This window comes from Epinephelus lanceolatus, chromosome 7, assembly GCF_041903045.1.
Source record: "Epinephelus lanceolatus isolate andai-2023 chromosome 7, ASM4190304v1, whole genome shotgun sequence".
Lineage (NCBI taxonomy): Eukaryota > Metazoa > Chordata > Actinopteri > Perciformes > Serranidae > Epinephelus > Epinephelus lanceolatus.
The window spans coordinates 43,389,940-43,400,735 of record NC_135740.1 but is presented as its reverse complement, the minus strand read 5'-3'; the positions used below and the strand labels follow the sequence as shown (position 1 = coordinate 43,400,735).

The following is a 10,796-nucleotide window of genomic DNA, read 5'->3' as shown; positions in this document are numbered from 1 at the left end:
CATTTTTTGTAGCAGCAACATGAATCTAATGGACTGAAAAAGCAGATGATTAGATTACTCTAGTAGGCTACCTAAAGTTTAATTTGTATTGGTCATATTTAGAATTTATATAATAAAAAAATCAATACATAGCACTGTGTGATGATACGATATTACCACACAAACATCTCGCGATATTCTGCTGTATCGATTTTTTCCCCCACCCCTAACACCTTCATGTATGTTGAGTTTACCCGTCACTTAGTACTAAGGCACTGGATGAATAGATGTTGACTTCATAATAAGAACAGGAATTAATCACTATGCTGGGAACGAGTTTTACACACATTTTACCACAAGTGAGATATTTTCACTCTCTGTGTTCCAGTCCAGATGGTTCATCATTTAACTGCAGAGGAAAGAATTCAGAAACACGACTGACACGATTAACAGTTTGTTTTGTAGTTTATAGTTTGATTGCATTTTTGATTTTCATAAAAATACAAATAAATCAGTCTGAACTTTTAGTACAAATATAAACCATGTAAAAGTACATTTGGCTGCAAAAATAATAACTCTGTACAGTCCATGAGCCTGCGTCAAACTGCAGCTGGTTTCTAAAAACACAACATTTTCCTGTATGTTTCAGCTGTGATTTAAAATTCAGTGGAATGTTCCTTTAAGCTGGAGAACAAACAGTTTGTTTAACCAGCAGCTGCAGGACTTCCTCCGGTAAGAGACACATCTGATCCCCCTGAACACTGCTCACCTGCTTCATCCTGCAGCACCAGGTGAGCTGCAGGAGTGGTATGTGGTCTGATGTGGTCTGATGTGGTCTACAGCGCCCCCTGTGCCACCCTCCTGAACAGCTGCTGTCTCTGCTGGGCCGTCATTGTGTCGCAGCTCTGCAGCAGGTTGGAGATGATGAGCGTCTGCTGAATGCTGGAGGACTTCACCCACAGACGACCGTTCATCCCGACCACCAGCTCACAGGGGAACAGCTGCTGCAGGTCCGACAGGATCTCACTGTGGGGGGCCAGCAGCCTGACAGAGGAGGGAGGGGGTCAACCAGGTGAGTCTCAGGTGTGTATATATACAGCATATACACAAACATCTGAGGTTGTTTACCTTCTGACGAGTCCCAGAGAGACTGTAAAGAGCAGACCTCCTGCTCCAAACACTCCCATCCCGTTGGCTCGTCCTGAGCTGTCTATACACACCAGCTCCGGCTCCATGTCCTTATTGGCTATGATGAACTGAGCGAACAACAGGTCCCCCACCTGCACAGGTGATACACAGAGAGGGAGGGGTTACACACCAGTGTCTCACCTGGACTACCTGTCCTCAGTGTCTTACCTGGTCTTCTTGTTCTCAGTGTCTCACCTGGACGTTGGGTCGGTTCCTCTTGGTGGCTCCCTCAAACGCCAGGTAGGACAGAGACGCCTGCTCACTGCCTCCAAAGTCCACCTTGAAGACATCTCCTGATTTTGCCGTCACGATGCCGATGACTGTTTCTCCTTTAGCTGGGACATACTGTGGACAGAGGAACAGACTCAACTCCCAGCATGCACTGCTCCAACACCTATCCTCAAAAATGTCCACTTTAGTCTTTACACCTCTTCAGTTTTTAGATTTAGCGCTACCACAGCATTTTACTGGGAAAGCTGAACTCCATTCAAATATGAGGCAATTTACAATTCAACCAATGTTGGTTCAAACCACTTGACTTTTAGAACAAATGTTAATAGCTCTAATAAATGAGTTTGGTCTTCTGAGTAATTCGGGGTACAACTGATTCACCGAGTGGTGAAAGTATTTCGAACTTTTCAGAAAGTATTCCCGCTGCTTGCTGCCGTGAAGAGCGGCGGGCTTCAGCGGGCGGAGAGAGGATTAACAGCGGAACTTAATGATAAAGTTTAACTTTAGTGTGACAATACATCTCTTGATGGCATTATTTTTTAGCCGTAATCACTACTGTACCATAATGATTAAAATTCATTCTAAAAGTCCTGCCATGTGAGGCAGGACCGTGTGGTGACAAGAAAAACCTTAAATTACAAATTTTTTAAATGGAGTTCTGCGTGTTGTAGAACCTACAGTTAAATACAGATTCCCCAGTAAACAGACACTTGAGGTTAATGTTAAAGATAAACTACTTCCAGTGAACATCGTGTGTGTTAAATCTCACCCTCCTCTGTTGTGAATCGATCCAGAACATGTTGGGCTGTTTGTGTCGGAGGACCCCGCTTTTAGACACCACCAGCCGGTCACCGCTCCGCCTCAGACCCGGGCCGCACACCACCTTCTCCGGTTTAGCGTGATCCGTTAGAGAGATGACGTCGTCGGTCTCGAAGGAGAACTCATCTCCCGGTAACAAAACGTCCCCAACTTTATCTTTTAAACCAGAAAACATCGCGACTCTTCAGCAGCTTCACTCACATGTGTTGTTGTTGTTGTTCGACGGACCGATATAAATGTGACACACAGGAAACAGGAAACGACCTCTGACCTCTCCGTCAAATGTTTTATTTATTGATTTACTTTAGTGTGGCTTTATAGCTCAGTTGTATTTCTATATTGTTCAGCATGAATGTGTAGTATTTTTTATTTTAAATATAAAATGTTACATCGGGACATAAAACTCTTCACACTGATATAAGACATGACTGTAAAGCTCTACATGGATGAATTAGCCTGATAAATAAAATCCACTAATTCTTACTTAAAAATAAGAATAATATAATAATACATTTCATTTATACAGCGCTTTTACAGCTCTCAAAGACGCTTTACATTTAAAACCAAAGAAAAGAAGTACATACACGTAAGTGCAAAGAGATAAACAGAAGACAAGGATAATATAAAACAACAAGGTGCAAAAGCATAGTGCAGAACAAAGAAAAGGACGGCACATGAGGAACCGAGAACGAAAAGCTAATGTTAAAGGTTAAAAGAGGATTTGAAAAGGTGGGTTTTGAGGAGTGATTTGAAGGTGGATGGATTTGGACAGTCACAGATGTGTATAGGGAGGGTGTTCCAGAGGGAGGGGGCGGCTATGGAGAAGGCTCTGTCGCCCCAGGTTCTGTGCTTGGTCCTGTGTGGAGGAGAGAGGAGGTTTTTGTCGGATGATCGAAGGTTGCGGGAGGGAGTGTGGTGGCGGAGCATGTCCGTGAGGTAGGAGGGGGCCTGGCTGTGGAGGGCTTTGTGGGTGAGGAGGAGGATCTTGAAACTGATTCTGTACGGGACAGGGAGCCAGTGTAGGTTTTGCAGGACAGGGGTTATATGTTCACGGACGCTGGTGTGGGTGAGGAGGCGGGCAGCAGAGTTTTGGATGTACTGAAGTTTGTTGAGGACTTTGGATGATGAGCCGTAGAGGATGCTGTTGCAGTAGTCCAGTCTTGAGGTGATGAAAGCATGGATGAGAGTTTCAGCGGCAGAGAAGGAGAGTGATGGACGGAGACGGGCAATATTTCTAAGGTGAAAGAAGGCAGTTTGGGCGAGGCGGCTGATGTGATGTTCAAATGAGAGGTTATTGTCGAAGATGATACCAAGGTTGCGGATTAATGGGGAGGGAGAGAGGGTGGTGTTGTCAATGCTGAGGGTGAAGTTTTGTGTTCTGTAGAGAAGGATTTTGGGCCGATGAATATTATTTCAGATTTGTCACAGTTGAGTTTGAGGAAGTTGGCCTGCAGCCATGATTGGAGTTCAATCAGACAGTTGGTGAGGGCAGAGCGGGTGGCCGGGGTGATGGATTTTGTGGAAATGTAGATTTGGATGTCATCAGCGTAGCAGTGGAAATGGAGACCATGACGACGGATGATGGAACCACGGGGGAGTAGGTAGATGATGAAGAGGATAGGACCAAGCACAGAGCCCTGAGGGACACCTTGAAGCAGGGGGACGGTGGCAAAGGTGCAGTTGTTGACGTGGATGAACTGATGTCTGTCGTGAGGTATGATTTGAGCCAGGAGAGAGCAGAGCCAGTGATGCTGAGGGAAGTTTGTAGGCGGGACAGCAGAGCGGTGTGGTTGATGGTGTCAAAGGCAGCAGTGAGGTCGAGGAGGATGAGTATGTTGAGGTGGCCAGAGTCGGCAGAGAGGAGGAGGAGGTCGTTAGTGATTTTGAGGAGGGTGGTTTCGGTACTGTGTTGAGGGCGGAATCTGGATTGAAATGGTTCATATAGTTCATGAGAGCGGAGGTGGGTTTTGATTTGGGAGGCGACAACACGTTCCAGAATTTTTGACAGAAAGGGAAGGTTCGAGATGGGACGGAAATTTGAGATGACGTCAGGGTCCAGGCCGAGTTTTTTTGAGGATGGGGGTGACTGCGGCCAGTTTCAGGGATTTCGGGATAGAGCCAGAGGTCAGGGAGGAGTTAATGATGGTAGTGATGAGTGGGGAGATAGTTGGGAGGCAGACTTTGATGATGGAGGATGGTATGTGGTCCAGGACGGAAGTGGAGCTTTTCATCTTGGAGATGATGGGGAGGAGTTCCAGGGGGGAGACAGGGGTGGCGTGTGACAGTGGTTGAGTGGTGGTGGAGGCGGTGAGCGCCGGAGAGACTGAGATGGGGGGAGGGGGTTGCTGAGTTGAGAGTAGATGGTTTCGATCTTTGATTGAACAAATGCCAGGAAGGAGTTGCATGTGTGAGTTGTGATGGAGGAGAGGGTGTTGTCGCAGGGTTTGAAGAGTTTATTGACAGTGGAAAAGAGAGTCTTGGGGTTATTGGAGCCAGAGTGAATGAGTTGTGAGTAGTAGTTGGAACGGGCGGCAGTGAGGGCGTCTTTGTAGATTGAAAGGTGGTCTGTATAGGCATGGAGATGGACTGTGAGACTGGTTTTCTTGTAACGTCTTTCAAGCTGGCGCTTACGGGTTTTCATGTGACGGAGTTCAGGAGTGTACCAGGGAGATGAGTGAGTAAATGAGACAGTTTTGGTTTTTAAGGGAGCCAGTTTGCCGAGGCAGAGGGACAGTGTGTTGTTGTAGAGGGTGACCAGGTCAGAGGGGTTTGGGGTCAGCGTGGTGATGAATGTGGACAGAGTATTTGCCAGTGAGTCAGAGAAAGCAGAGGGGGACATAGACTTGATATTTCTGAAGGATATAATGCATTTGAGTTTTGGGGGATGGAGGGGGGACTTGAAGTCCGCAGTGATGGCCAGGTGATCCGAGATGTGGAGGTTGGTACTGGAGAGTTGGTGGAGGGTGAGACCGGCGGAGCAGACTAGGTCCAGGATGTGGCCGCGACAGTGGGTGGGGAAGTTGACATGCTGGGTGAAGTGAAGGCAGTGGAGCAGTTCCTGGGGGGTTATTGCCCTTTTGCAGTTTGGATCATCGATGTGGATATTGAAGTCCCCCAGCAGGAGAACTGAGGGGGATACGGCGGATAGCTGGGTGAGGAATTCGGCGAGGTCTGAGAGGAAGGAGTTGTTTGGTTTGGGAGGGCGGTAGATGATGGCGATGACCAGGGAAGTGGGACCAAGCAGTTTGAGGGTGACTTGTTCGAAGGACTGAGCAGGAGGTATGGAGATTGTGGATATTTTTAAAGCGTTTCTTGTAGATGGCAGCAACGCCAACGCCAATATAAGCTCCCTTTACTGATCCCTGAGGATAAATCCTGCTGTCACAGCAGCACAGAGACAGAAAACAGATATTTGAGTAAAAGATAAAATAAGAAATTACAGAGATCAGATCAAGGTTAAAAATATTAAACTATATAAAACATAAACATTACAACACCGTGCAAATGTTTGGTTGGTGAAACTCTGGCTGCCATGATGTGTGAATAGCCTGTAGCCTACATACTATGTGTTGTAAGCACTCTATATGTAAGTAACCTGTACCTGTAATTGATTTTAAGGTTCTTTTACTTGTTTATAAATCTTTAAATGACCTCGCCCCTCTGTCTATCAGAGATTTTTTTATTATTTTATGTTCCAGCCAGATCACCAAGATCCTCCACTGCTTTAATTTTAAATGTACCTCATGTGTCCTTTTTATTTTACTGTATTTTATTTATTTATTTACTTTCTTTTTATTCTATGGACTTTTAATCGTCTTTTTTTGTGAGTTTATTCTGTTTTGTTTGGTTTGGTTTATAATATTTATTGTCTCATCATTGTAATTTTCTAGTATTGTAAAACTTTATGTTCAGTTGTTTGTGTCATTCTAATTTTGCCATGTGAAGCACTTTGGGCTGCATGTTTGTATAGAAGTTGTTAGACAAATAACGTTGAGTTGAGTTATAATATTGTATTTGATTGTATGTAGATTAGAATATACTGATAAAGTTGCCTGATGCCAAATAAGATCCTGATGGTGGCAGCACCAGTAGTGGTACTAGTAGAAAAGGCAGTGCTTTCAGTTGTAGCTGCACAGCAGGCACAGAGACAACACAGTGCAGAGAACTTTCAGTGTTGTTGCTGATGTCCAGCAGAGGGCGCTGTTGGTTCTGTTTTTCTCCACAGAGTTCAGCTGAGCGCTTTCACTTGTTCCCTCTGTCTTCATATTCTGCTCATGCTGTGTTCTCCTCTTCATGTTCTCCGTTTTAGGAGAAGAGCATAAACTTTATTAATACCCAAGGGCACTTTTTTCACTCTGTTGTCATACACACACAGGCCTGAAATACACACACATGCACAAACAGGATGTATACATGCATTAAATGGAGAGATGTCAGAGTGAGGGGGCTGCCAGTCCATGCTCCATACTTGATCCGTACGGGAACCAGCAACCTGTTGTTGCTGTCATATTAATGCCATTGAACTGTATTTTTAAGCAGCATTCTGTGTGTGAAATGTGCAGTACACATATTTGTATTAATTATATTATTATCACTAATTCTGTTTGTATTTGAGCTGTTTCAGTGACTTGACAGGTTGTTTCAGCAGCAGCAGCAGGGGGCAGCAGAGTCTGAGTGTGTTTCTTATTGTCAGTGTTTGGATGAATTTCTGTGACAGGAAGTTGCTCGTGTTCCTGCTCGCTCTGTTTTCTTCTTCTTCTTTAGTGTCTCAGTGTGTTGGAGGCACAAAGAAGAAGAAGACAGCAGCTGATCTATAGCTGCTGTCTTCTTCTATTGTAGCTTCACAGGTCAGATACAGACCAGGACCACGGCCATGCATGTTGATGAGTGTGTGTATCTGTTTGTGTGTGTGTGTGTGTGTGTGTGTGTGTGTGTGTCACAGGGGGGCGTGGCCTGGGGTGTGCAGGTCACACATTCTTCCAGAGAGCTGATTGGGCGCTGGGAGGTATTAGGGAATGTGCAGCAGCTACAGATGTCTGCAAAGAGCCAACAGGTCACGACCTCTGTGTCAGTGTCAGGACCCCCCACCCCCCACCCTCCATCTGCATCATCATCATCTTCACTATCATACCCATCATCATCATCATCACTTGCACTATCATCATCACCATCACCACGGTCTGACACTGAAGGCCTCCACAGAGCCACACACTGACTCTTTGTCCCTCAGTGAGGAGGAGGATGTTCTGCTACGTGCTGTCTCTGAATGTGTTGTTCATTTGAAGGGTCTCAGTTAGTGGCAGAGGAACTACTCAGATGTTTATATGAGTAAAAGTAGTAATACCACAGTGTAGAAATACTCTGCTACAAGTAAAAGCCCTGCATTCAAAACCTTGCTTTAGTAAAAGTGCAAATGTTTTAGCATCAAAATATAAAGAACCAAAAGGACCCATTATGCAGAATGGCCCGTGCATTCATGCATTCATCACTTTAATGTTGCAGCTGGTAAAGGTGGAGCTCGTTTTAATTACTTGAAATGCTGCTGGGTAGTTTCACATGTTATATTACATTAGTTAGTTACATTAGTTATGTGATTATATTTCGTATTCATCATCTGATTCTTTAAAGTAACTAAAGTTATCAAATAACTAGTGAAGTAAGGACTGTAATATTTCTGTCTGAGATCTAGAGCAGAAGAAAGTAGCAGGAAATGAGAATACTTTAGGTACACAGAAGGAGGTGCTGAAGCTGTTTGATAATGGACAAAAACAAAAGAAGAACTTCTGACCTTTAGCAGCCCACGCCATAGCCTACACACCTGGCCTATGCCGTTGTTAGCATTTTTGTGTGGTGGTGTGTGTCTGTGGCGCTCTGCAGTTACACCTCCAAAACACTAGTTGGTGTCGGGGTTTCTGTGAAGTGCTGTAAAGTTCAGTTGATTCAAAACACACATTAAACACACATTAAACACACATTAAACACACATTAAACATGGCTTAATAGAGACCATTTCAAACACAAGAACACAAATCAGCTTCACTATAACTCGCAGCATTCACAGACAAACACTTGTCTTTATCTGGACACATTTTCCCCACAAATACAACATGCTAACATTATTAGCACAAGTCTATGGCATTTTACATTGTATAAATTAGCCTAGCAGCTAGTGTAGAGTTTCTCTACTCATATGAAGCCAGGGACAACAGCAACACTTAACAAAGGTAACGTTACAAAGTTTGGCTCCATTACAGATTCTAAGGTTCACTGACAAAACAACGGCTATCTACTAAACATGTTTTTCAACATGCTAACATATTAAACATGTGACTTTAATGATTGCAACATGAAAGTGAATGCTGCTTGTGGCCACCACACTAAAAGAGCGCTATTCGTTGACCATGCCCATATTTGCACTGTGTGGCGAACTGAGCACATCAGTTTTGAACTTGTGTCATTCTCACGACAGTTCACAACACTCAGGTATTCACAGCACCCGGCTATGTGCGCTACTGAAGCCAGTTCATATGAATATTTGATGGAGTTTTATGAACAAATCAGTAAGTTACAGATTCCAACAACACATTCTCACTCTGACCTCGTCACATGTCGACGTTTGGTCATGGTCGCTCTGGGTGTGCTGGTTGTTGACATTCTGGGACGCCGTGTCAACTTCAGCCTGTTACATGCATTGTCTGTTTTCAAAATACACCTCTGTTTTCACAGGAAATGTACAGTTTACATACAGTCTCTTTCAAAATAAAGGTACTACACCAGTACAACACCGCAAATCCTTCAACAACAAACGCACGTGGTAACAGTTTGCAAACAGACAAATGTGGTTGGGTTTCGGACAAAAGAACAGGGTGTGGCTTTACAGTCTTATGGGAAGTAAACATCAGCCTCCCAGGTGAAAGGCGGTGATGGTTGGACCCATCCACCACTCCCCCTGCCCACCGTACTTGGACTTCTGCCACCTTCACTTTGGTTGTTGTCCCGCAGTGTTCCCTCCTGATGCCGCCGGGCACCGCGTATCATACCAATGTGAAAGGATGGCTTTTTCGTCAGTGTCTGACTGACCAAGCGCTGGTTTTTGACGACTTCAGAGTGAGACCAGGTCGATTCAATCTGAAAAAATTATCATGTTTTTATGCAAATGGTGCCAGCGGATTCTGAAAAAACAAATCCAAATGTCAGCCATGAATTTGAAATGACATATCAAGTTAAGGCATCCAACCAGTGATGGGAAACATCTGTGAGTGAATGATGATCACACAGTTTTTTAAAAAAAAAGGAAGACATAAACATAAACAAATTCATTTTTTGGGACTGTGAACTTAGTTCAAAATTCAAATTGGGAACTACAAACGTGTCATTTAATCTGTGACCTGGGACCGGCTGCACAAAACACACTTAAGGCTCAATTTCTCCTTAGCTGAGGGACTAACACAGTTGCACACAATCCCTTAAAAGGTTTCCTTTGTCACCAAACCATCGGGTTCTACTGGTCGCAGAATACTCCTCTTGAGGCATATTAGTTTTTTCATTTATTACCATAAACTTGGTCATGATGCAGTTAAGATAGAGTCATAGGTAAGTTTTTTTTCATCTTGCTTTGGTTGCTAAGGTCTTTTGTGCAACAAAATAGGGATTCCTTAAGTTTAAGACCAAGATAAAAATAAAACCACAAATACTTAAGTGAACATTTTAAGGGAAATACTTAAGAGTGTTTTGTGCAGTTGACTTTATTATAAGAAAACCTTAACTAGGACTTTAAGGAAAATCTTAACCTAAGGCTTTTTTTTTGCAACCGGCCCCTGAACTTTGAGTCAGCTGTTGTGAACATGCACAACACTGATCATTGGTGCAGAGAACAAGAGTGACTTTAAGTTCCAATCAGCTCACGCAAGACAAAGTACAAAATGGGAACACTTCACAAATAAAGTGAAATAATTTAACCTAAAAGAAAAGTATTTTGCATTTGTGCATTAGGTGGGGTTAGTGGTTACCATGGAGATTAATGTTTACATCAAATTTATTTTTCTGTTTTTTGGTAAAAAAAAAAAAAAAAATCCTGAGTTTCAGAGGATTTAGTTTCTCACTTTTCACTTTCTTTATTTACGCTTCTGCTTTACTTTTTTATTTTCTGTGTCTGCCTTTCTTCTTCTCCTCTTTCCTTCATTGTCTTCTTTTCCTTTTTTCCTTCTTTCTTTTTTCATGTACTGTCCCTTTAAATCTTCAGCTCATCTAAAAACTGCGAAACTAAACTTTATTCTTTTTCTCTATCAGTAATTTAGGTTTGTCATACTTGAGTATTTTTGTGTGTTTACTGAAACAAAGTCAGATTTATTTTGCCTGATGAAGAAGAAGGAGACATTTTGCAGCTGAAGAAGCACAAATACCCTCAAACCTGATGATGCAGAGAGGCAGGACCCCCCCACCCCTCCACCCCCCCTCCCTTCAGCCTTCAGCTTTCAGATGCAAACGAAGCAGACATATGGAGAGGAGGTCTCTCTGCTGCAGACCTCCTAAAGATTCAGATTGTATGACAAATCACGTCCAGGGCCGCTCAGCCTCCT

At 43.6% G+C, this 10,796-nt stretch overlaps 1 protein-coding gene across 1 annotated transcript; it reads right to left on the bottom strand.

The window, feature by feature from the left end:
* Positions 1 to 425: 425 nt before the first annotated feature.
* exosc3 (exosome component 3) lies at positions 426 to 2,460 on the bottom strand. Its single transcript, XM_033632766.2, has 4 exons — positions 2,168 to 2,460; positions 1,363 to 1,512; positions 1,108 to 1,259; positions 426 to 1,023 (listed from the first exon to the last, which is right to left on the bottom strand). The coding sequence occupies exons 1-4, from the start codon at positions 2,390 to 2,392 to the stop codon at positions 816 to 818; spliced, it is 735 nt and encodes a 244-aa protein (XP_033488657.1). The 5' UTR covers positions 2,393 to 2,460; the 3' UTR covers positions 426 to 815.
* Positions 2,461 to 10,796: the final 8,336 nt, after the last annotated feature.